Genomic DNA, 26,541 nt, shown 5'->3' with positions numbered 1-26,541 from the left:
TTAGGAACCAAATTCTGATTGGTTAAAACATAAAACCGGAACTCAAAGTACCACTTGTTCTTTGGAAGTATCAAATCAAGAACAGATAATCAGGTAAATCTGAAATGGGTTCAACACTTTTAAAAAATCGTAGTAAATCAGAAAACACAGTAAACGTTGGAAAAATCGTCCAGTATCGCTTCTACAGGTCTATACTTGGACAAAACATAAAGCAATTCAGTAAAGCTGACACTTCAAAATGTCTGTTTAGTTACACTTTAATCAGAACGTTATCAAAACTACAGCTTTGAAATTTTAAACACTTCTATGATTTGATGACCCAAGGCGTTATTTCGTGTGTGTGTGTGCGTGTGTGTTTTGTTAAATTGTTTGGTTCTTGTTGTTGTTTTTAATTACGCCTCCGTTTTCTTCTTTTTCCTTGCACTCAAGTTACTTCTTTTTCCCCCAAGTTTCACTGACTTTGCTTCTTTCTTACAATAGATGCACACACACAATCCGTCGACAAACGTCTCGTGCTGGGCCTGGGGGGATTCTTTTTTTTCTGTCTTCGCTGACCAAGACGGGAAGTGCCGAGTCGAAAAAAAGCAGATTGTTAGCGAAACCCCACTTTCCCACCATCGACAAACTGACGTCATACTTGTGACACAATACAGACAAAATGACGCGCCCGGAAACATCCAGACGATGGACGCTTCCTAAACAAAAATGAAACGATGCTCTTGCGTCGCATTCTTTTTGTATCGACAATTATTTTGTCGATAATCAGCGTCTACGCAACGAGGTAAGTTTACTCACAAAACCAGCCTCTAAAATCACTTGTCTGTACGCAGTGGCATTACGAACTGTAATCTCTCTTACAATCCGTTGTGTTGTCCGAGTCTCATTTTGTCGGGCTGGTTCCACTGAAGGGCGGTAATTTCTGACTGTCGATAGATATTGCCCACCTGTCTGACCTTTCTTTAGATCTCTCTGTCTTTAATAATTGCTTTATTTGCCCACAGTACAGACATGCTCCTCTTTGTTGATGCACGTTCTGTGGTAGATCTAGCCTGTAACTAAAACCAGCCTGAAACTGTGCTTATCTTGTTGTTGCCGCTCGATACAAGTAACAACTTGACCCAATACACTCAGCAGGATCAACAATATTATGCACCTTTTCCCGCTACTTTGGGAAAAATCGAGTGCAAAACAGCACGATGCTTTATCTATGCTTCCTGCTGACCTGTAAAGTCTCTCTCTCTCTCTCTCTCTCTCTCTCTCTCTCTCTCTCTCTCTCTCTCTCTCTCTCTCAAACTTCATACCGTATTCAGCTAATTCAAAAGTTGCATTTAAATTTGTGTTACTTTAAAGTGCTTGACATTACAACTGGACAGAAATTCAACAAAATTGCAAAATACTTAACCCATCATCAGAATTCTTTGTACAAAAAACGTCAGTCTTTACGCAGCAGAACGTTTGCGGAAACTCTCATCATAGGGTAGGCATGTGCTTTCTCAGTTTCTGTGCTTCAGTTTGTGTCTGTCGATGTGTGTGCATAGGTGTCTGTAATTGAGAGAGATAGGGGGAGGAGGGGCGGCCGGCTCTGAATGTCTATTGGGGCGGGGATATAGCTCAGTTGGTAGCGCGCTGGATTTGTATTCAGTTGGCTGCTGTCAGCGTGAGTTCGATCCCAGGTTCGGCGGAAATTTATTTCACAGAGTCAACTTTGTGTGCAGACTCGCTTCGGTGTCCGAACCTCCTCCCCCCCCCCCCCCCCCCCCCCCCCCCCACCCCCCGTGTACACTACATTGGGTGTGCACGTTAAAGATCCCACGATTGACAAAAGGGTCTTTCCTGGCAAAATTGCTTAGGCACAGTTAATAATTGTCTACCTATACCCGTGTGACTTGGAATAATAGGCCGTGAAAGGTAAATATGCGCCGAAATGGCTGCAATCTACTGGCCATATAAAATTTCATCTCACACGGCATCACTGCAGAGCGCCTAGAACTGTACCCACGGAATATGCGCGATATAAGACTCATTGATTGATTGATTGATATTCAAACCTTGTATGAACCGCGTGACTGTGTCTTGAGTGTGATGCATGAAATTGGAAGACAACTTTGATGCATCAGAAAAAAAATTAATGTCTTATTCTGCATTTCTTTATTTTTAAATGTTTCTTGTGTGTGTGTGTGTATGTGTGTGTGTGTGTGTGTGTGTGTGTGTGTGTGTGTGTGTGTGTGTGTGTGTGTGTCCCTCAGGCATGTGTCTCAAAGGGATGTGAAGGACGGCCGCCTGGGCGATGTTCTTGCGGGGGCCGACGAGCCCGACGCACTCCGACTCAAGCGAGGGGTAGGGTTAGTCATAGAGACGAAGGGCAAGGTCAAGAAGAAGAAGAAGAAGGTTGCAGTCGAGGAAGACGATGAAGATACGGAGATAGATGAGGAGGACGATGACATAGACGATGATTCTGACGAGGGGACATCCGACGATGACGAAAACATCAAGGATCTGGGTGAGTGTGTTTACAGCAGACTAAGGTAAGCCAATAATCACAAAAGGGTATACACCATTGCAACAAACTAACAAATTCAAAGTCAATGTGTCAACACTCATTCTCAAAAGTAAATTGGTCTGCAGAATTAACAGCTGCCTAATGCATGAATCACGTACCCACACATCGGAGTGTCAGCTTTAATAGCTATACGTACCTTGAATCAGCGTTCCCAGTTACCGTCACGTAAGTGAAACGTGGAAGGCTGATACGTTATGGAAACTTTCTGGGATTTTAAACGCAGCCATGGAACACGCAAAACACATACAGTGACACACACACACACACATTCACACACACACACACACACACACACACACACACACACACACACACACAATATGTACACCCACAAACAAATTCCCACCCATTTTTTTCACACACCACACACAATACACACACACGCTCACACCGACCCTTCGAGCTGAACAAGTGTTGAAGAAAAGTTGCTTCTCGTTCGCAAACGTCCGGATCGAAACCTTTACGTACCCTTAGTACTAATTATACAAACGACTATCAACGGTTGTCACTTACAATGCGTGTTATCTCCGATAAAAGCTGCAACGATCAAATATCACAGCAAAGCTTGTGCGCAAAATAACATGCAGCTGCGGGGACATCTTCAAGAAAACTAAATGAGGTTTTAATTTCTCGCTGGTAGTAGTACGTTATCTTCTTTCATGCCGTGTGACAACATGAGCATATAACACCCCCAAAGATTGGTTACTAAAGTATGAGCGCACATTGCTATGTTGCAGAGGATATCACAAACCAATTAAAAAAGCTCCAGAAGAAAGCGAAAACAAAGAAAATGGGCAAGGAGCAAGGTGTGGGTATGCTAGCTGATGTCTTGACCGGAGTCGTCAAGCAGGCCGAGAAAAAAAAAGAGCCAACGATAAAGAAAATCACTAAGAAAAAGGTGATCCGCACGAAACTCAAGAGGAGCCGCCGAGGCAAACGAGAAAAGAATGACGGCGACAGTGTTATCAAAATCAAGATGAACGATGACGACGATGATGATGAGGAGGACGATGATGACGACGTCGATGATGCTGATGACGATGATGATGATGATAAAGAAGAAGATAAGAGCGTGGTGGAAATCGTGGCCCCTTCCAAGAAGGGCAAGAAACATAAGCAGATGAAGCGCAGGCGGCAACAAAAAAAGAAGAAAAAGAAGAAACCAAGACCCCCGATAATCCAAATCAACACTCCTGACGATGATGACTACGACAATAAGGACTATGACGAGGATGACGACCAAGACTTCGATGATGAACCAATCATTATGATTAACTCCGGTCCCATGAAAGGCACGATTATCAGTGGGAAGAAAAGTACGCCACCTCCCGCTGGAGGCACCTCAGCAGCTCCTAGAGGCGCCTCGGGAGCTCCTAAAGGTGCCTCGGCAGCTCCTGGAGGCGCCCCGGCAGCTCCTGGAGGCGCCTCGGCAGCTCCTGGAGGCGCCTCGGCAGCTCCAAAGCGACGATCCATCCGTCTGCATAGAAGGGTGAGCCTGAGTTTTAAGTCTGTTGAGGGTAGAGTAACAAACGTGCAGGAAAAATCGTAACGGTATGAGTCCTGGAGTTTTATTCACATTGAGTGTGAAATTTAAGTTGATGTTGGCGGCTATCACCGCACGTGTAAGCGAAAGCGCTTTCAACTCCGATTCTTACTGCTATTCACGTAACCTATTTGGAACATCTTTATAAAAACACAAAAATACCAAGCATGCATCCTCCGAAAGCGGCGTATGGCTGCCTAAATGGCAGGGTAAAAACGGCCATACACGTAAAACACTGAACATGAGTGTACGTGGGAGTTTCGGCCCATGAACGCAGAAGACGAAGAAGAAGAACATCTTTAGCTATCAAGGTTAATTGTTTTCTCGATTCTTGCTCTGTACGCATGCCAGCCGACAACCACTACCACCTCATCCAACTTTTCTCCTCCTGAAACCGACTGTACAGTGGTACCTGCGATAATGAGGCCCCTTCTATTGTTCCTTTGTCTATTATCTTGACCAAAATGTACCTGTCCAGAAAGGCCACCTGTAATGTAGAGACACCTTTGACTGGACTCAAGGGTATTCTTTCATCGCAGGTACCTAATTTTTATATTTAGTCAAGTTTTGACTAAATATTTTAACATCGAGGGGGAATCGAAACGAGGGTCGTGGTGTATGTGCGTGTGTGCGTGTGTGCGTGTGTGTGTGTGTGTCTGTGTGTGTGTGTAGAGCGATTCAGACTAAAATACTGGACCGATCTTTATGAAATTTGACATGAGAGTTCCTGGGTATGAAATCCCCATACGTTTTTTTCATTTTTTTGATAAATGTCTTTGATGACGTCATATCCGGCTTTTCGTGAAAGTTGAGGCGGCACTGTCACGCCCTCATTTTTTAACCAAATTGGTTGAAAGTTTGGTCAAGTAATCTTCGACGAAGCCCGGACTTCGGTATTGCATTTCAGCTTGGTGGCTTAAAAATTAATTAATGACTTTGGTCATTAAAAATCTGAAAATTGTAAAAAAAATAAAAATTTATAAAACGATCCAAATTTACGTTTATCTTATTCTCCATCATTTTCTGATTCCAAAAACATATAAATATCTTATATTCGAATTAAAAACAAGCTCTGAAAATTAAATATATAAAAATTATTATCAAAATTAAATTGTCCAAATCAATTTAAAAACACTTTCATCTTATTCCTTGTCGGTTCCTGATTCCAAAAACATATAGATATGATATGTTTGGATTAAAAACACGCTCAGAAAGTTAAAACAAAGAGAGGTACAGAAAAGCGTGCTATCCTTCTTAGCGCAACTACTACCCCGCTCTTCTTGTCAATTTCACTGCCTTTGCCATGAGCGGTGGACTGACGATGCTACGAGTATACGGTCTTGCTGAAAAATGGCATTGCGTTCAGTTTCATTCTGTGAGTTCGACAGCTACTTGACTAAATGTTGTATTTTCGCCTTACGCGACTTGTTCTTCTTCTTCTCCTTCTTCTGCGTTCCCAATCGCACAGTGGACAGTAAAGAGTACAATGTGCGTATTTCCTCTCAAATACCAAAAGATAATGAGATCGAGAGCAACAGAAGTTCAGTGCTTTTTGCGGGGAACTTGACTCCCATTGATTTCAAGGTGAGAGTGTGGTCACGTTGTGGTAAAAACAACTTGTAAATGACGTGTATCAATTTCTGACAGATGTTTTCAAGCAAGAGCTTTTATACTTCACACACTTCCATGGTTTGATCAGAGACTATGTATACTCTATAGTCTCTGGTTTGATGTACTCCAGACACAAGGAAAGACTTGTTGATCCTAATCAAGCAAAAGATTTCAAGCTGGGCCATGTTCAGGATAGACAAATGGAGGTAAAAACAATTCGCGTAAGGCGAAATGACTACATTTAGTCAAGCTGTGGAACTCACAGAATGAAACTGAACGCACTGCATTTTTTTCCCAATGACCGTAGTCCGCCGCTAGTGCAAAAGGCAGTGAAAGTGACGAGCCTGTTTAGCGCGGTAGCGGTTGCACTGTGCTGCATAGCACGCTTTACTGTACCTCTCTTCGTTTTAACTTTCTGAGCGTGTTTTTAATCCAAACATATCATATCTATATGTTTTTGGAATCAGGAACCGACAAGGAATAAGATGAAATTGTTTTTAAAACGATTTCGGAAATTTTATTTTATTCATAATTTTTATATTTTTAATTTTCAGAGCTTGGTTTTAATCCGAATATAATATAGTTATATGTTTTTAGAATCAGAACATGATAAAGAATAAAATAAAAGTAATTTTGGATCGTTTTATAAAAAAATAATTTTAATTACAATTTTCAGATTTTTAATGACCAAAGTCATCAATTTGTTTGTTTGTTTGTTTGTTTATTTGTTGCTTAACGTCCAGCCGACTACGCAGAGCCATATCAGGACGAGGAAGGGGGGGATGAAGGGGGCCACTTGTCAAGCGATTCCTGTTTACAAATGCACTAACCCATTACTTGTGTCCCAGCAGGCTTTAGTAAAACTAAATTAATACCTACTGGAAGATTACCAGTTTCCAGTATGTTAAAATAGGCTTAACCTATCTACTGCTGGACTTACATCAGAACACTAACAGATTAAACTATACATGAATCGCGAGACAAGCGGCAAGAGAAGAGATTTTTTGGAAAAAATACAGGTGAATGAGCAAGAAGGCAGAAAAAAGAAAAGAATTCATGAAGAAAAAGAGAGCATGACAGGAAAGAGGAACCAAAAATCTACCTAACAGCAAACTAGAAAGCTCCTGCGGTTCCAAAAACAGGAGGGGCCTTTAATTTCATAACCGCAGTGCCCCACTGCGGGAAGTCATCAATTAATTTTTAAGCCTCCAAACTGAAATGCAATACCAAAGTGCGGCCTTTGTCGAAGATTGCTTGGCTAAAATTTTAATCAATTTTATTAAAAAATGAAGGTGTGACAGTGCCGCCTCAACTTTTACAAAAAGCCGGATATGACATCATAAAAGACATTTATCGAAAAAAAGAAAAAAAACGTCTGGGGATATCATACCCAGGAACTCTCATGTAAAATTTCATAAAGATCGGTCCAGTAGTTTACTCTGAATCGCTCTACACACACACACACGCACAGACAGACAGACAGACACACACACACACACACACACACACACCACGACCCTCGTCTCGATTCCCCCTCTATGTTAAAACATTTAGTCAAAACTTGACTAAATGTAAAAACAAGTACAAATTACTAAGTTAAATGTACAAATTTACAATTTTTTTTATGTGTGTGTGTGTGTGTGTGTGTGTTTGTGATGTGCAGGAACAAGAAAAGGAAGCAGCAAAAATTGAATTTTTCATCGACGGTGTCCCGGCCGGCAAAGGACACGTGCAAAATAATAAAACTGAGATTACAATACACTTAAGCTGAGAACATGTGCCTGTTTTAAGATAGGATGTTTTTCTGTGATATTCTTGTTCCCTTGTAATCCTGACAGCCGGTTTTTTGTCATATTTTACGGAGAATTGTATGTATTTCATATTTTTATTCAGTGTGACTTACAGCGTGTAAAAATATCTCAATGCTAGTGCATAATTGCTAAACAGCAGCTGATTGTGTCAAAAACTCTTCGAATGAACATAGCAGAAGTGTCATACTAGGACTTTAGGTAATTTGTATCGTAAGCAAAATGGACAATCATGTGTGTGCATGTGTACTTACCTCTTTTCATTGAGGTAGGCATATAAACGCAAAAGTCTCCTTGATAATCTTGATTTATTTTCAAATTAATTTGAATATTTAGAGGCCAGTACTTCTAGTAAGATTGTATCAATTCAATCAAAAAGGTCCATCCCATTGTGTATGTGTCTGTTTGCCTTACAAGCATGTTGATCTGAATTTCTAAAGGTTGAAATTCTCAGAAGCTGGTCAGTGGGAACAAGATTCTTGAGAGACCGTCATGATAGTATAATATCAAGTACTCCTTGTAAAAGTTCTTTATCCCTTTCTCTTTATGTAACAGGTGTGACATTCCATTGTTTTAAAACACAATTTTTTCAGTGGAATAATGCCTGTGACATATCCTGCTCAAAGTGAGAGGGACCTTTATCTTTGAGACAAACTGAAAAGTACTGTTCTTGAGTGTGCAAGAGAATTTCTTTCACACGTGACTTATATAAAAGCTATAAAGGTGTTCAGTGTCGTTAACTGCACCTGAAGGCCAATGCTTTCTGGATTCTCCATTTGTTTTAAGTATGTGTATATAATTTTGTCTTGTGTTATTGTGCCGTTCTTACTTTCATAACTCTACGACAAAACCGACATTAATCTAATAAATTTTATTGACATATATAATTGTTCTGTTCTCTTTTGAGGGTATTTTACATGTATTATGAAAGTTTCTGTTCTGACAAATGTATCAATATAAAAGTACCATAGCACATTTTAGCACAGTTAATCTCTCTCTCTCTCTCTCTCTCTCTCTCTCTCTCTCTCTCTCTCTCTCTCTCTCTCTCTCTCTCTCTCTCTCTCTCTCTCTCTCTCTCTCGAGATCTTTCTCTCTCTCTCTCTCTTACTGCGACTTCAAAAGGTACGTTGCTAAATTTGACATAGCTTGTCTTACCGAAACTTTTGTTGACCAAACGTACGACCTAAGCAACCTGTTCAAAGGATATGAATTACATTCAACACCTGCAATTAAATTGTCATCACAAGGAAGAAGATCAGGTGGAATTGTAATCCTTGTTAAAAACTCATTTTCTAAATTCGTTGAAAGGATTGATTGTCCGTATGATCAGATGATTGTTCTGAAACTAGCAAAGTGTATGTTTAATACAAGCCATGACGTGGTGTTAATGGGCGTCTACGTTCCCCCACAAGGTAGCCCATATTATAGGTCAGCAGAATGTGACTGCTTAATTGAAATGATTGACAACTGTATATTAGACCTCATAGAAAAACTGGACGATTTCCATGTCATTTTGTGCGGAGATTTTAATGCCAGAACATTCCAAAACCAAGTAGCGGCAAGCGATATGGACTCTGATATCCCTTTTACAGACCCCCTCAGCCAGAATTCATTCATGTGTCAAAGCAGGACTTCACAAGACAAGACTGTCAACAGCTTTGGCAAACTGCTCTTAGATTTGTGTTTGTGTTTTGACTTGCACATCCATAATGGACAGTGCAACGGGGATGAGGGCGGCAAGTACACGTACGTATCTAAGCATGGGAACAGTGTTGTTGATTACTGCATTACATCCGTTGATTTTGTCAAATACATTAACAGGCTTTTCATCGAGCACAGAGTAGAATCCGACCATATGCCGTTAGAAATATCGGTCAGAGCAAGTGAAGAAAATGTCCCGAAACAAAAGGAGCCAGTAGTATTGGATAAATTCGTCTGGCAAAGGGAAAAGACAGAAGAGTTCCTACAGAACCTTGAATCAAGTGACACTTTAGTCATGTTAAGAACAGCCACAGATATGATTGACACTGATATTGATGCTGCGCTTGACATTTTTGTTAAAAGTATTCTTGAGTCTGGTGCATGCATGCACAAGAGTATACAGGTTATGAAAAATCCAAGCAGTAAGTGGTTTGACGGTGAGTGCTTAGCCGAAAAGAGAGCTGTAAGAAGAGCACTAAAATTATCACATAAAACTCAAAGTGACAATGACAAGCAGACCTACTTGGCACAGAGAAAGGAATATAAAAATATGTTGCAGACAAAACAAACACAACACAAAGAACAGAAAACAGAGCGCTTACAAAACGTTACTAGTGGTACCCGTGCTACGCACTTTGTGTGCTGCGCATGCGATGTCATTTTGTTGGTTATGTGCTTGTGAAAATGTTGTTTGCACCCCTCCCCCCCCCCCCCCCCCCCCCCCCCCCCCGCACATTATCCCGCATATAATGAATTATATTCTCTTGGGGAGCATGGGTTTCAATACATTTTGTTATTAATGAGATGCCATTTCATGATATGTGTGAATTTATATATTTAATCATTTTAACTTTATGTAATCAATGTTTGTATCTTATTAAACGAAGATCTAATGAGTTAAGGTGTTTGTTGCCATGAGTGTTTGTAGCAAGTTTGATGATTGGGAATTGCCATAGCTCAGTCTGGGATAGTTTGTACTCGTCCCCAAACAACTGAAGGACCATAGTTTGTTTACAGAAAGCTATAGACTGAGCCGTGAGATCCAGCCATTTATCTTGCCAGAGATCCGCATGGGATGTGTTGTTGATACTTGCAAAATTTAACAAAGCAGCTATTTTGAAAAATATTTACTTAAACCAACAATACATCCATGTGGAGCACTGGTTACTTGAGGGATTACTGTGGTAATTGTGACCAAACGCCGCAAAAGGAAATCACACAATATCACAATTGTAATCATTTTAACACTTTAATAAAATTAACGAAAGAGATTATTAAAAATTGAAAAACCAAATTTATTTCACAAAAAAACACCAACAAAATAGTAGTTTTGTTATGACACGATAGTGACATCTCAAACACACACACACACACACACACACACACACAATCGAGTGCAGCATCCATGAACACACACACAGACAAACACACACACAATAAATGTACGTCCAATGGAACGTGTGCGCGTGTGTGTGGATGCTGTTTTCAGGTAATAGAACCCCCCACATGTATGGCCTATGCCATGGGTTAGAGAAGTAGAAAAAGCAAGATTCGTTCACCCCCCCCCCCCCCCCCCCCCCCCACATGTAATGCGCCATGGGTCATAGATTTTTACGAAATGGAAATCTAAAACGTCCAAAATATATAATGATTCAAACGCATATTCAGACCTGGGAACCCCTGTTTTGCACTTTGACTATTCTCTGTTTCTCAAACAAACTTGGTGTATTATCAAAAAAATGAGCGTACTCCACACAGCGTGTATCCATGATTAAAACATGCCTCATGCGCGTCAAAATGGCGGGGGGAGACTGCAAATTCTCTATCTCTATAGTATAACCCCTGTGGCAGAATACAGCAAGGTTAGGAACACTTTACGAAAGTTTTACAGACTGATAAATGGGATTTACCTGTAGAGCCAGTTGATGCGACAGCAGATTGACAGCTGTCTCGATTCAAAGCTGGGCAGAAGCAAGCGGTCCGAATGTTGCCACGCTTTAGGTCTGACTAAAGACTGCGCGACCGCACGCGACTATACAAACAAACAAAATAAAATACAGCAGGAATGACGTTTGCATGAATCCATGATTACGTCTACATGAACAACAGTGATAAAAGTGCGCATCTCTTCCCAGCCGTGCAGCGCTTTGAAAGTTGGAAGCATTAAAATTTAAACGGGTAAAAGCCATCGTGAAGATACGAAAAAAAGGTATGACGTCTAAAATACATAATGATTCAAACGCATAGTATAACAACAGAAAATATATTCATGGTTCACACACACACACACACACAATCGAGTGCACACATCCATGCTTATTTAAAGTCATGTACACACACACACACACACACACATACATGGCATCAAGCAATACACAATTAAATGACACATATGGAAAACGTATAATGAACATGAACATGGCAAGTAATTCACACCGTTACCTACTATAAAATTGATGATATATATATACCACTCACTTGCTATTCGCCTAAAAGCTTGCAGTGTGCTGTGACACATATAAGAAACCAGAAGAAAAAAGGACTTTACTTTGGCGAAAAGAGCATATGCTGCTTATTTTTGTACATAACTGCTATAACTGTATTTTTTCCGAACACTTACATGTAAAAAACATGGAGATATATCTTACCATTTCACTAAGACAGCCAAAATAACGGTCAAATTAAGGGGAGATCATGATGACGTACATGTCTATGGTTGCACCGTGGGGAAATATTTAGTCGCTGGAACCTATAAGGTTATACGGCGACTTATCAGATGATAATGTTTCGAACTTATCTTTTAAAAATTAAGTAAACAAATCTATGGAATATTTTGGAGTTCCATTAACAGATAAACAGATCTATCTATCTTCTTATTATTTTAGGTTCGTCTGGGGTAGAGAAATAAAACACACAGCTAGGTTCGTCTGAGGTGCGGTCGCGTAGTGTTTAGTCAAACCGTTCGCTTTCGGCCAATGGGATAGCTGGGATATTCTGTCTGCTACGACATTTCACGTTAAAAAGGCCTCAAAAAGCCATTTCGCTTTCGAAGTCGTCAATCTAACCCAGCCTATCGTCTTCATCGCGATCCGTTACTACGGGAAAACCGAGGGACAGGGTCCAAACCGGCGGGGTTTGGTAGGAGATACGTCCACACGGCGAAAAAGGCCACGCGTATTGAAGTTGAAGAAGAACCAATCACAGATCTCTTTCGGCGAGGTCAAAGTTCAGGTCAAAGTTCACTGTTGTCTGCTCAAATTTGCGAGACAAACCTCTTCAAACTTTGTTCGTGGACAAAATTGGAAGTCGGGACCTAGCGGAATCGATTTCCTGGGTCACGTTGGCATAGTAACCGAAGGAGAAGGCACAAATCCGCGCGGTTTGGTCACAGGAATCGAAAAACCACCGAAAACCCTACCAGTATTATATAGTAGATGAATGATTCACGTGAATTTTGGAGCGAGATCAGGAGATGTAGGCAGAAACACACTGTCAGTGGCGATATCTCTGAGCAAACTTGGTTGGGTCATTTTTCAAAACTTTTCAATAACAGTGCAAATGACAACCAGACCTTGGACTTTAACATACCCCATACACAAGAAGATTATGAACCATATGATGATTTACTTGATGGCGTTATTAGCGAAGCAGAAGTAAAAAACGCGATAAGGAAACTTAAGAGTGGAAAAGCTGCAGGCACTGACAAAATTATAAGCGACTTTTTAAAGGCAGGAGAACATAAACTACTACCATTCTTGGTAAAATTAACTAACAGTATTTTCAATAAGGGTGTCTTTCCAAAGGAGTGGACAAAAGCAGTCATAGTTCCATTATATAAAAAAGGAGACCCTGACATGCCAAATAACTATAGAGGCATCTCATTATTGAGTTGTGTTAGCAAAGTGTTTCTTTCCATTCTAAACACAAGACTGACAAAGTGGGCTGAAGAACATGGCGTCATTTCTGACGCACAGGCAGGTTTCCGTAAGTCCTACTCTACGGTAGACCATATTTTTACATTGTACGCGATGATCGAGAAACAGTTTTCCCGCAACTCAAAGCTTTATGTGGCCTTCGTGGACTTTTATAAGTGTTTTGACATGATTAACCATGCTGCGCTGTGGTTTGTCCTTGCAAAAACTGGTGTGAGAGGGAAAATGCTGACTATGCTCCAGGCGATGTATGCCAATATCAGAGCATGCGTTCGTTCAACTAGCAGCGGCGGGCTCACGGACTTTTTCCAGTGCCTTCAGGGCCTGAAACAGGGATGTATGTGTAGTCCGATTCTGTTCACCTTCTTTATCAATGAACTCGCAAATGACATAATCGGGAAAGGGAGACAGGGCATTCAGTTACTACCTAACCAGGTAGAAATATTTCTCATGTTGTTTGCGGATGACCTCGCCCTCATATCATCTACTGTAATAGGACTGCAAACACAGCTAACCACACTATACGAATCATCAAACAGACTCGGACTGAAAGTTAATGCGGAAAAAACAAAAGTTGTGGTATTCCGTAAAGGTGGTTATCTATCCGAGAAAGAAAAGTGGTACTTAGGCACTGAGATACTCGAAGTTGTTGGTAGGTATAAATACCTTGGCTTCACCTTTTCTACAATGATGAGTTTAAACATAGGCACGGAGGAATTTGTGTCGAGAGGCAAAAAGGGAACAATGGAAATCCTTAGAACGCTGAAAAAGTGTGGTATTTCCTCATGCGAAGTGTTTTTCAAACTGTTTGATGCTCAAATTGTTCCTTCACTGCTCTATGCTTCTGAACTTTGGGGTCACAGCGAAAATAAACAGATCGAAAGGGTGCACCTTTACGCGTGCAAGCTTTTTATGAATGTACCAACCATGACACCTAACGACATGATTTACAGTGAACTTGGCCGTTATCCACTTCACATTGAGTCCGCTGCAAAGTGCATTCAATATTGGTTCCGCTTACTTAAGCAGCCGGACGTTCGATTTTCTAAGATGGCATACTTGTCCCTATTGAATATGCATGAAAGGGGTCATGACAACTGGGTCACACGTGTTAAGTCTTTGTTGTGTGAGCTTGGTTTTGGCCTTGTGTGGCAATTTGGAAGCGTGGCAGATGAGAGACTATTCCTGCGCACCTTCAAAGAACGATTAAGTGAAAACTTTTGTCTGAAATGGCTCAACCATACGTCACAAAGTCCTCGCTTTGAACTTTACCACAGTCACAAAAGTCTGATCGGACGAGAACATTATTTAGACTTTATAAAAGTGAATATCTACAGGACAGCTCTCAGCAGGTTCAGACTTGGCGTCTCTCCATTCAGTGCACACAGGCAACGTTTTTCGCATTCGGAAGCAAGCCGGCTATGCCCTTTTTGTACAAATAAAACTGAGGATGAAATGCATGTTGTCTTTGTGTGCCCAGTGTATCAGGCTATTAGAACCAGATATATTGGCATACCGGTTGACTCTCCATGCGAACTCCAACTGTGTGAACTGTTGAAAGGTAGCGACGAAACAAAAGCCGTACGTTTTGCTAAATATCTATTCCTGGCTTGGAAAGCGAGGCAGAAGAGACTTGATGTTTGATTCGTGACATGGAAAATGTACCCCTCGGTATTACCGTTACCAGAAAGTTTTCATGGTTGATACACTGTTTGCTACGATGTTATATCTATATTGTGAGGTGACTATATTAGCAAGCAACTGCCAAAAATATTTAACACCATGTATCTACATTTGATTCGATTACGTGAAATGCTGATTTTGTACATTTTCTCTTTTTTTTTACCATTGTAAAAACCAAATCACTGGTTACACAATTAAACAATCCAATCCAATCCAATCTCTCTTACTGCAAGTATCACACTCCCTCTGCACATAAATCACCACACACACATACACAGTTTGCCATGCCCATTTTTATGCACATGTATTGCACATTTTGGCATCTGAAGCCAAACAGTCGTGCACATCCGTACCATGCATGCCCATAAAATGTAACACAATCTTATTTCTTCACTAGAGGAATTAAGTCACCGAAATCAAGAGAAATACTATTAACAGTTGAAACAAGTACATAGCCGCATCAACGTAGCATTAAAAAGACTTACCTAACTGTGCAATAAACAATCTAAATAACAGCTTTCAATATTCTCTATTAAAAAACAAAGCTCCAATGCCAGTAGGAGCAACCCGCACTGTATCAAGGTCGAAGTGGCCAAAACTCCTTTATGGTTGCAAATGTAGATTTTTCTATGCAAGCTAAAAGTCACATTACTTTTCATAACGAGTGCTAACTGCACATGTTCAAACCGTAGCCCGTGTGTAAATGTTTGGTATACATGCTCATGAACTGGGTCTGGAGGCAAAATCACAGGTGCCATATTTCACACTGGAAGTAAATGTACTTAAAGCAGTCGCATCTAAGACAACAGAAAGTCTTGATGAAGAACTGAAGTCCAACACATCCATCACCCAGCACTTTCAACCTCTGACTGCAGTCGACTCAAGACATCCTCTCTTGTAAGCCCTCCAGACACCACCAGACTCTTGTTACGAGACCTTGATCCCTGAAGCCGAAAAACAAAGCAGCACAATGAGAACCTAAGTTAACAATGCAAGTGCATGTATTTCCCCCTTATTCCCCCCTCTGCTTCTTTACCTCTGTAAACTTGTAGAGCTAGTTATTTTTCGATAATGACCCAGCAACCAAACAAATAACGAGCCAGCAACAGCCTGAATCCTCGATAGTGCAATGGGTTGAGAAGCTGTTCTGTTTTGGTACTACTTTTGCGACTGAAAAGTTCCGAACGCTCTATACGTACGAAATATACATCTCTGGAGCAAACAATACAAACATACCGCATTTAAATTAACAACTACAGGCCTGAACACATGAATCTCCATATAAAATCCATGAGTTAGGTTGTTTTCTGAATCTAGATCTGCCGTGCACACACCGTTCATCACAAGCAAATTCCCAAGGCAAGTAACTCATACTCTAGCGACAAGAGTAGTTCCCCTTCTTTTAACTCAGTTTCTTCGACAACACTGACTGCAATCCGACGGTCAGTTTTCAACAATATTTCATTTTATAAACAGATCACACGCAACCAAATGCACACATCTCATCAATTTAAACAACATAAAGCGGTTTCATACACTATTTTCCCCAGAAAACTGAACTTCATACAGTAATTAACGTTGGAACACGGGTGCAAAAGTTCGTCTGCTAGTCCCATTTGACGAAAGAACATTATCTTAAGCGATACTAAAACATAAACAGAACACACAATACCTGCCTTTACCGCCACAGCAGAATAACAGCATATCTGTGTACTTGATTTTAGTCCAAAACAAGGAAACTGACAAGAAGTGTTAACAGAATGGAATGATTTGCACGGAACTATACAACCGCGCATCAATCGATCGCCTGCGCAGGTTGACTGGTTGAGTGAGTCGGATTCGATGAAACCTTCGCACAAAAACTCCTGTTTTCTTTGAATAACTGAAGAAAGGAGGAATAAAGAGGTTACACACCTCGTCTCAGTGATTATTAAAAATAATGGTCTCAGTTCGCGGTCATGAAAAAGCTCGCTGAAGCTCGCATTTTTCATGATCCGCTAACTTCGACCATTATTTTTAATAATCACTGAGACTCGGCATGTAACCTCTACGTCACACGCTTTCCTTCTTTGCCACTACTAAAGCAAACGTGTGCAAGATTGTATGTTACACGCTTTGGAGCATGTGCAAGAACGGATTCAAACTCGAAATCGTCCCTCCAAAAGCCCCAAAATGCACACACGACTTTTATTTCTCCTGCTGTTGTCGTGTCTTCTCTTTACAAATTCTTCAACGCTGAGAATACTGATAACGGCATCCCAGACTACAGTACTGTTTCCATACGCGAGTTTAGCTTCCCTTGGAAAGTGGCTCGCTCAGGAGGCCTGTTAGTCTGAAACTAGAAGGACAGAGTTCTGAACATAGATGACAAAGACCCCGGAAAGAACAAACATTTCGCGGATGCAGACACAGAAAGACGTCATGAAGAATGGAATGCTTCAAAAGATACAGACTGTGACGATGACTGTGACGTCATTCACATATACCGAGACGTCATTCATAGTTGTTCGTTCACTTTCGTCAAAAAGTAGATCTCTCCACAATGGCTGCTCCTGTGTTTAGGTTTATCAAGCGTGAGTACACAAAACGTGTTTGTTCTCTCCTCTGTTGAAGCTGTGAGACATAATCGCCATTACGAGCTAGTCGTGTGACAGAGTGTTCTTGCACACTCGACTGCTGCTGTTTCACTCCGGCTTCACTCCGGCTAAAGCCGTCGTGAAACATCTACAGTCTCGTGTGCAAGAAAACTCTCTGTCACACGACTAGCTCGTAATAGCGGGTAATGTTAATCACAGACAGAGACCCTTGTTCTTTTTCTTGTGTGCTGCCTGAATGGCAGGGTCAAAACGGTCATACACGTAAAAATCCACTCGTGTAAAGACATGGGTGAATGTGGGAGTTTCAGCCCATGAACGAAGAAGAAGAAGAACCCACACCGATAGCGACAAACTGAAAACAAAATGTCTGTGCTCCAGACCTATGATGCAGTTCCCATAAGATGTAAGTATGCAATATCTTATGAAGCAAGACTCCTCGTCAAGCTGGACTGTCTCTCTGCATGAAAATGGGAAAAGCAAATTTGCAGATGATCGATGTTGTACCTTTGACTGAGATCTGAACATGGAATATCTAGTGCACGATGTTGGGCACTATGAGAGGGAGTTGAAGTTGCTCGAAGACTGATCTCATCCTGGCCGGAGAGGCATAACAAAGCTATCCAATTGTGAGCGTGAACGCAGATAGCTAATTATGGCCTCCCGCATAAGGGTAAACATTTTGAGAATCAATGGAGAGTCGCCGCAAATTTGCCTTGAAGTAATGCAGTGCTAAACTGAGACAATGCTAAATCGGCACTAAATCACTGCGAAATTGCCGGGACGGTTCACATTGCCAGCTTTTCACCAACTTGGCCTTGCAACCTCTGAGCAACTTCTAGCCGACAAAAGTTGGTTGTAAGTCGGCTATGTGAACAGCACTTTAAGCTATATCACTGGATACCAAGTACATTAAAAAACATCAAACCAAGGTTACAGTACATCTCCCAGCCTGCTTAACCTTTTTACATTTAGTCAAGTTTTGACTAAATGTTTTAACATAGAGGGGGAATCGAGACGAGGGTCGTGGTGTATGTGTGTGTGTGTGTGTGTGTGTGTGTGTGTGTGTGTGTGTCTGTTCTTTCTGTCTGTCTGTATGTGTGTGTGTGTGTGTCTGTCTGTCTGTCTGTCTGTCTGTCTGTGCGTGTGTGTGTGTAGAGCGATTCAGACCAAACTACAGGACCGATCTTTATGAAATTTGACATGAGAGTTCCTGGGAATGATATCCCCGGACGTTTTTTTCTTTTTTTCGATAAATACTTTTGATGACGTCATATCCGGCTTTTTGTAAAAGTTGAGGCGGCACTGTCACACCCTCATTTTTCAATTAAATTGATTGAAATTTTGGCAAAGCAATCTTCAACGAAGGCCGGGGTTTGGTATTGCATTTCAGCTTGGTGGCTTAAAAACTAATGAGTGAGTTTGGTCATTAAAAATCGGAAACTTGTAATTAAAATTATTTTTTTATTAAACGATCCAAAAACAATTTCATCTTATTCTTCGTCATTTTTTGATTCAAAAAACATATACATATGTTATATTTGGATTAAAAACAAGCTCTGAAAATTAAAAAAATTAAAATTATTATCACAATTAAATTTTCGAAATCAATTTAAAAACACTTTCATCTTATTCCTTGTCGGTTCCTGATTCCAAAAACATATAGATATGATATGTTTGGATTAAAAACACGCTCAGAAAGTTAAAAAGAATAGAGATAAAGAAAAGCGTGCTATCCTTCTCAGCGCAACTACTACCCCGCTCTTCTTGTCAATTTCACTGCCTTTGCATCGAGCGGTGGACTGACGATGCTACGAGTATACGCTCTTGCTGTAAAAATGCAGTGAGTTCAGTTTCATTCTGTTAGTTCGACAGCTTGACTAAATGTTGTAATTTCGCCTTACGCGACTTGTTCATAACTAGTATTTATTGGTCATCTTTAATGACAAACAAATCTCTCTCTCTCTCTCTCTCTCTCTCTCTCTCTCTCTCTCTCTCTCTCTCTCTCTCTCTCTCTCTCTCTCTCTCTCTCTCTCTCTCTCTCTCTCTCTCTCTCTCTCTCTCTCTCTCTCTCTCTCTCTCTCTCTCTCTCTCTCTCTCTCTCTCTCTCTCTCTCTCTCTCTCTCTCTCTCTCTCTCTCTCTCTCTCTCTCTCTCTCTTATGTACATAAACTTATACTGTTTTACTAATTATGTAAGTATGTAGTAGTAGTTATTATAGTAGATTTAGTCCCTCTTTAGGGCGAGGGCCAGATGCAAAAAAGTATACCAATGCTTATTCTGTTACCCTCGTAAAATAAAGAATTGTCATTGTCATTGTCATTGTCTCTCTCTCTCTCTCTCTCTCTCTCTCTCTCTCTCTCTCTCTCTCTCTCTCTCTCTCTCTCTCTCTCTCTCTCTCTCTCTCTCTCTCGCTTTATGAATTACACAAATATGTTCTTTATTATATGTATTATGTGGAATTTATGTTGCGATTTTCCATCATCACTTCATCATCATCATCATCATCATCATCATTATCATTTACACCATATAATCATTATTAGCATTAGTGTAAACGTTGGTATCGTGTGAATTTTACCGTCGATCACTTCACATGTGTTAACATGTTGCATGTTTCGCTTTCAATTTGTATGTTGCTTACTTTGCCATTTTATTGTTTATGTTTATTTGCTTGTTTGCTTACTTGTCGATTGTTTGCTGATTCGTTCGTTTACTTTGTTTATTTGTCATGTTGCTTTACTTGTTTATCATTTATTAGATATTTGTATTAGAAGTAAGGACCGGTTGTAAGAAAAGGCGTCGCCTTAAACCTCTATCCTTGAAAAATAAAGTTCCATCATCATCATCATCACTCTCTCTCTCTCTGTCTCTCTCTCTGTCTCTCTCTCTGTCTCTCTCTCTCTCTCTCTCTCTCTCTCTCTCGGTGCACCCTCTCTCTCTCTCTCTCTCTCTCTCTCTCTCTCTCTCTCTCTCTCTCTCTCTCTCTCTCTCTCTCTCTCTCTCTCTCTCTCTCTCTCTCTCTCTCTCTCTCTCTCTCTCTCTCTCTCATTTTATTATAATCATGTAGCAGTAGTTTTCTTTACTAGCTTATTCTTTAGCATTTTTAGACTAGTCCCTCTTTAGGGCTAGGGCCATGTAAAAAAGCAGATCACTGCTTACTCTATTACCCTCGCTAAATAAAGAATTGTTCTTGTTCTTGTTCTCTCTCTCTCTCTCTTGAAAATGATTTTGCCATTGGGATGGATCTAAGCAAGTTCGCAGCTATAATGAGTTTTCTAGAGTTATGCACCTTGAATCGGTCAGCCCTTCGAACGGTCTAACTCGAAGTAAATTTCAGATTGAATATTAAACTACCATGCCTGCCATTGGAGACCCATTCAGACGGAAATTACTCTTCCTGTTCTCTCATATTCAAAGCACTTCTGTCATCAAAGTTAGTTCTATACATGTGTCAGATACTGCACTAATACTCGTAAACAACAACAGATTAAGTTGTTCACAAATAATATCTCACCTTGTCAAGAGAGACATCTGACTTTCGCAGTCCCAGGACTCTAGCCATGTAACGAACCAGTTCTGTGTTAGCCTCTCCATCCACAGGTGGCGCTGCGATCTGCACCCCTACTCCTTCGCTGCTCACGTCTGGAAACAGCAAAAACACAACTCTGTCTTTTCTCCTCTGTCAAGGCTAGTTCTATGGTATTCTTATATATGGTAGTGTCCCCGTTTATTCATTTGTTGCCCTAATGCTTTATGTTGGTTTCAGATTTACTTGTCATTGAGGTTGTCCTCTTTTGCAGTTCTGTGCGCGCGGGTGTGTGTGTGTGTGTGTGTACATGCACACTTGTACGTGTGTGGACTTTGGATGTCTGTGTCTGTGTCAGTGTTATATATATATATATGGGTCATTCTCAGAAATGGTGGTCCAAAGTGTTACATACAAAGTAAAAAATAAAGTGTCAAGAAATACAAAATAATTGTTTTTACTATGAAGTCTATTGTTTGCTATACATAATAATGCAAAAATTAGACAAAAAGAGTAATTGGTTGCTGAATAAGAGACGTTTTAAAGTGTTGTATTTACGTGATGAATGTTGTAACATGGAAACCAAATTCCAACTTTAAACCACCTAAGCCTTCAATCCTTTGTGCATTTTTTATCAGTTCTGCAGTATTTTTGTGTTCTACCCAACACATTCTAGTTATGAAAGGTAAGGACTTCAACTAATATTGGTAAAAAAATGACATTTGGAACTGACTAAGGTGAATGTCGCAACACAGAAACGAAATGCTTGAACCACTTTCGGTTCCTGTGCGACAGACATGAATCTGCACTGTTTGGCCTTTCCTGCCGGCAAAACCCGTCTGACCCAAAATAACTACACAAAACACAATTCGTCAGAGTTTGCTGTATTTGTTGAAAGTTCATGTTGCGTTCAGATTACCAATTTTAAGTACTTGATGAATGTCGAACATCGACAATCAGAGGATACGAAAACTTCTTGGCTGCTTTGTTCCGCTAAACTTCGCGCTTTGAGAGACTGTTTGCACTCGATATCCTTCCGACACTACATTGTCGCCATCCGCGGTGTGTAAGTTTGTGACAAAGCTTTGCAGGCTCGACAATTAAGTAAAAACTATCTTCATGCAGTCGTAACGTAGGTCGGGAAACGACGCCATGAGTTTCAGCAAATGATATGATTCTGGTGTTTTCTGTGAATCTTTGGCTGTGATTCAAATGATTATTTTCTTGTTCGAACTTCCTGTGCGCGCGCCAAAGAGCTAAAAATAGCCGTGATGTGGCAAAGTCATGGAGCACATTGCTGTCCGATGTTCGCGCGTCGAGTTTGGATACGATGCATTACGACATTCATAATTTTTTGTTCGAAGCCCGTAACTTCAAATTCAGCGTGAGTTTTTGCAAAGATGTGTTGCTACGTCCAAGACTGAACTCCTGACTGTCGATTGCAGTAATTTGTTGGTGTTTGCATGTTTGCATTTAGCCATGAGACTGAACATATTGTTGATCACGAAAGTCGTGTAACGCTTCGGCGATCCGGAAACGGCCGAACTTTGCAATTGAAAAGCACACAAAAACAACACCAACGTATAGAAACCATTTTTATTGACATACAACAATGCTTTAATGTCTCAGGAATAGATTCAGATGAAAAAAGTCGTGGTAGAAATAATTTTAATTTACTTTTTCATGATTTCAAATGTGTCACCCCTACTCACTTTCACTGGACCACCATTTCTGAGAATAACCCATATATATATAGATCTAGACTACTGGGTTTTTGAATAAGGGCTAGCTGGTCCTTTAGGACCTTTTCCTGACATTTCATACCATATTTTCGGGACTACAAGGCGCTTTGTTTCTTGCTTGAACGTTGTAAAAGGTGCAACTGCCACTTTTAAGGTTAAAATGAGCATAATCCACACAATAGGCGCCAGTGCATTGTCCGCAAATCAAAGGAAATATGCGGATTGGAAATTCATGTTTTTGTTCCTGGATGTGCATGCAGTGAAATCAAAGCCAATGCATTATAATAACTATACTGTTGATAGCTGGTTGGCCTTGCGACTTCGGGTCAATGACCGATACTTTAAAGCTAAAACAAGCTGCATGCTTTTGTTTACAGCCACTGACCTTTTGAACCTGCAGGGGTCAATAATCGAGTTTTCAACTATGAGACTGATACATGTATTTGTTGTCCGAGAGAAAACTAATAATTGCCATGGTCATTTATATTGGCAGAAACATGCATACTACTACAGATCGATGGAGTGTTATGTTTCTCTCTATGACGTTATGAATACATGTGTAGCTCTTCTTCAGTCATACACAAGGCACTACCATAGTACCAATCAATAGTGTGCAGGGCTCATTGTTCAGAAAAAAGTAGCTCCCCATAGTCTATAAAGATCTATGCAAAATATCCAGTTTGATACAAATTTCTATGTTGGCATCTCTCCACTGCATCATTATTGGGCAAAATTATCTTCTTTTAATATCCTAAACCAGACTATTCATTGAAAATGAAATCATGTAATGATCGACGTATCTTATTCATGAACCAATTCACATAAACTAACTAACTAAACTAAACTAAACTAAACTAATCTCTCTCTCTCTCTCTCTCTCTCTCTCTCTCTCTCTCTCTCTCTCTCTCTCTCTCTCTCTTAAACTTTTATCCTTAAAAAATAAAAAGCAATTCCAAGAATTACCTGTGACACTGTTGTGTTTTGCACCAGGTTTGGCCAAAATTCGAATGATAACCGTGTTGCTGCCTGTGTCAAACTGCACTGGACTGTCATCTGCCACAGCAGCTGCTCCGTGTGACTGATCACTCTGCAATACATACATGTACAAGTAAACAAGGTTTTTTTAAATCTAAAAAATATGCAAAATGATCAGTTTAAGTACTTTTACTTTATTACACCTGGATACTATTGAGCTGACCAATTGGGACAAGTTTCTGGCAAATTTGAAGAATCTCAAGAATTTTGGGAATCCACTGTACCCTTAAAGGCACAGTAAGCCTCCCGTAAACCATCACAGAGCTCCCCGAGCGTCTAAATACAGTACAAGCATACTTCCATTTGAACGCTCACCGAACGGGAACATCCTGGCTGCTTTCTGTCGAGCGTGAGACATTTTCAAAGAATTTATTTTCGTAGACTTGTTCCGTTAACAACAACGGCGCCTTGTTTTTGCGCTAGACCTAACTTTTAAAATCTAAATAATAAATTGACAGCTTGTTACACAAACATTCTTTAATCATAAAAGAATTCGTTTTTCATCAAGACAAGATCAGAACAATTCGAAGTTGTGAAAGTTTAAAAAAAGAAAAGCCCGGAAGCAGGGTCACGCAAGGGTCGTAGCAGACGACGGCCGGTTTATCAGTGCAAATCGCCGTTCCTCTCAACAGTCAAAAGCCATCGCTAGAGTTCTTGTGAACCACAGCCGTTGTTTCGTGCATAAAAAAAAACGTGCTATTGTAGATAAGCTCACGTCGAGTCGCATTCAAATGACTAACTATGACGACTGCATTGTGAAAAGGGAAAACTGGATCACACGGGTTCACGATGGCTCAGGGGTAAGATAAACCACGCAAAAATAAATTCTTTGAAAATTGTTCGCTCTTTACGGAGGGCACCTAGGATGTTCTCAATTGGTGAGTGTTTAAATGAAATGGTGTTTGTACTGTGTGTAAAAGCCTGACCGTATCTGTGATGGTTTACGGGAGGCTTACTCTGCCTTTAACCTTCACCCTGCATCCTGGGTGGACGTCCCAGAGCCTCACAAAAGTGTCTGTATCTCTAAAACTATTGTGCGTTTTTGATTGAAACTTCAGGTAATCCTCAAACACCACAGGACCCTCCCATCGACAACTTTCTGATAGATTATCTTTGTAAACAAACAAATAACCAGTGACGTAATTTGAACCAGTATATATAGAGTTAAGGATTTTATTATGTTTATCCCTATTCGGATGGCGTGGGTCGTGTATGACCAATACTCTGCAAAGAGGCGGTAAAGAGTTTATCCCTATTCGGATGGCGTGGGTCGTGTACGACCCTTACTCTGCAAAGAGGCAGAAAAGAGTTTATCCCTATTCGGATGGCGTGGGTCGTGTACGACAGCCTTACATTGAATCCTTCTTCAAAAGCATATAGTGAAGGTTAATCTAGACGCACATGCATGCATGGCACGATTTGCCTCTTGTGTTGGAAACAAAAAGGAGTCCAGAAGCACCTCCTGCAGCAACACAGCCTGCCATGCATCTAGGACGCAGCGGCCTATAGTAACCACTTCACGTACATAAACAAGGGAAGTATTATTTTAACTCAGTGGAAGTAACCCAACAACCCTCACAAAGAGTGCTCTTCCTTTGTCTGGTGTACAACATTTAAATTAATACAGCTTTTAAGACACTTGCTTTGGCAGTTCAAGGCAGTCCTCCTGCGCAGTATACTGTATAGCACTCAGAATCTTATTTTTATGGAAGTGATCTATTTTCTTTTTCTTTTTTTTTCCTTTTTTTTTGTTTTTTGGGGGGGGGGGGGGGTCGATCATTATCACTTTACAGAAAAACAAACTTCATTATACATACATGTATAAGCAGGACATGTCTAAAGGAGAGGTCTCCCCACGATTAATTCATACCTTACTGGATTTCGGTTTCTTTGACTTCGGCATTCTTAGCTCGGCATTCAAATGAAATTTCCTGATGGAACTTTGACAACAAATCATACACAAGAAACTAGTGCCCGAAATATCACAATCTGCTCTTATTACACGAGCTGACTGTCTGATCACCGACTGTAACATTCTACACCTCAAAAAGTTCCAAAATCGATAAATTTTCACTGTCGCACATCATCCCAATCCCATAACTTTCACTTCTGTGTAGTAGTTGTACTCAGTTGTTCCCCTTAGGTCATTTTGCTTTTGGGGTGTCGTTGTTGCGACCCATCTCGTCATCGGCGCTTTTCCGGAAATGACCTGCGCTTTGTTGGAATTCCAACAACGGCCGCCTTTGTAGGAATTCCAACTTTGAGCTACGCGATTCTAGAAATGTACCGCGCGCATAGTGAGAATTCTGCTCTTTCTTAGAATGCGATGTAAAATGATACAATTCATGATGGCCTATGATGATCCTTGTGTTTTAAAGTGATCAATGCTTAATCTTGAAAAAGCAGATGCATTGTATAACGCACCGGGGCGGGGATGTAGCTCAGTCGGTAGCGCCGCTGGATTCAGTATCCAGTTGGCCGCTGTCAGCGAAAACGGCGTATGGCTGCCTAAATGGCGGGGTAAAAAACGGTCATACACGTAAAATTCCCGTCGTGCAAAAAACACGAGTGTACGTGGGAGTTTCAGCCCACGAACGCAGAAGAAGAAGAAGTATAACGCACCAAACCAACCGAAAGTTACAAAAAGCAAAAACACTTTTGATAACTTCGGCGGGCTGTAACAACACAGTTCAACGACCCATCCCACTCGACCAAAACGCACCAATGTTACGTAATTTTTAACGTTTCATATCTTACATTTTACAACAACAACAACAAGAGTGTTCCGATATTTCTTTTCACTG

General features: G+C 40.6%; 3 protein-coding genes across 4 annotated transcripts in view; 1 reads left to right on the top strand and 2 right to left on the bottom strand.

Annotated features, from left to right (window-relative positions):
• LOC138948254 (purine nucleoside phosphorylase LACC1-like) overlaps positions 1-25,900 on the bottom strand; it is an 88,123-nt gene extending 62,223 nt beyond the window's left edge. Inside the window, exons 1-3 of one of the 2 annotated variants that reach the window (XM_070319776.1) lie at positions 25,608-25,900; positions 23,666-23,789; positions 20,949-21,076 (exon numbers count right to left, since the gene is read on the bottom strand). The gene's annotated coding sequence lies outside the window, so the exon portion shown is untranslated. Of the gene's footprint in view, positions 1-20,948; positions 21,077-23,665; positions 23,790-23,864; positions 23,963-25,607 lie in introns of those variants that run through there. The other variant, XM_070319782.1, reaches the window with a different exon arrangement.
• Positions 668-8,215, top strand: LOC138948149 (nucleolin-like). Its single transcript, XM_070319656.1, has 4 exons — positions 668-781; positions 2,247-2,500; positions 3,298-4,049; positions 7,378-8,215. Exons 1-4 carry the CDS (start codon positions 714-716, stop codon positions 7,483-7,485), a joined length of 1,182 nt encoding a protein of 393 aa, XP_070175757.1. The 5' UTR covers positions 668-713; the 3' UTR covers positions 7,486-8,215.
• LOC138957850 (UPF0235 protein C15orf40 homolog) lies at positions 15,684-25,640 on the bottom strand. The gene is made up of 5 exons (XM_070328922.1): positions 25,608-25,640; positions 23,666-23,789; positions 23,088-23,096; positions 20,949-21,076; positions 15,684-15,782 (listed from the first exon to the last, which is right to left on the bottom strand). The coding sequence occupies exons 1-5, from the start codon at positions 25,638-25,640 to the stop codon at positions 15,684-15,686; spliced, it is 393 nt and encodes a 130-aa protein (XP_070185023.1).
• Positions 25,901-26,541: the final 641 nt, after the last annotated feature.

Source organism: Littorina saxatilis, linkage group LG1 (genome assembly GCF_037325665.1).
Source record: "Littorina saxatilis isolate snail1 linkage group LG1, US_GU_Lsax_2.0, whole genome shotgun sequence".
NCBI classification, from domain to species: Eukaryota; Metazoa; Mollusca; class Gastropoda; order Littorinimorpha; family Littorinidae; genus Littorina; species Littorina saxatilis.
The sequence above is the reverse complement of the archived record's forward strand: the minus strand, read 5'-3'. Positions and strand labels throughout refer to the sequence as shown.

Bases quoted from the DNA above. Each gene is read 5' to 3' on its own strand.
- LOC138948149 (XM_070319656.1), top strand. From the start codon at position 714: ATGCTCTTGCGTCGCATTCTTTTTGTATCGACAATTATTTTGTCGATA. The intron at 2,501-3,297 runs GTGAGTGTGTTT...GCTATGTTGCAG, and splicing joins CGAAAACATCAAGGATCTGG to AGGATATCACAAACCAATTA. The intron at 4,050-7,377 runs GTGAGCCTGAGT...TGTGATGTGCAG, and splicing joins CCATCCGTCTGCATAGAAGG to GAACAAGAAAAGGAAGCAGC.
- LOC138957850 (XM_070328922.1), bottom strand. From the start codon at position 25,640: ATGCCGAAGTCAAAGAAACCGAAATCCAGTAAG. The intron at 23,790-25,607 runs GTATGAATTAAT...TATGTATTGCAG, and splicing joins AGAAACCGAAATCCAGTAAG to AGTGATCAGTCACACGGAGC. The intron at 15,783-20,948 runs GTGAGATATTAT...TTTCGGCTTCAG, and splicing joins CAGATGTCTCTCTTGACAAG to GGATCAAGGTCTCGTAACAA.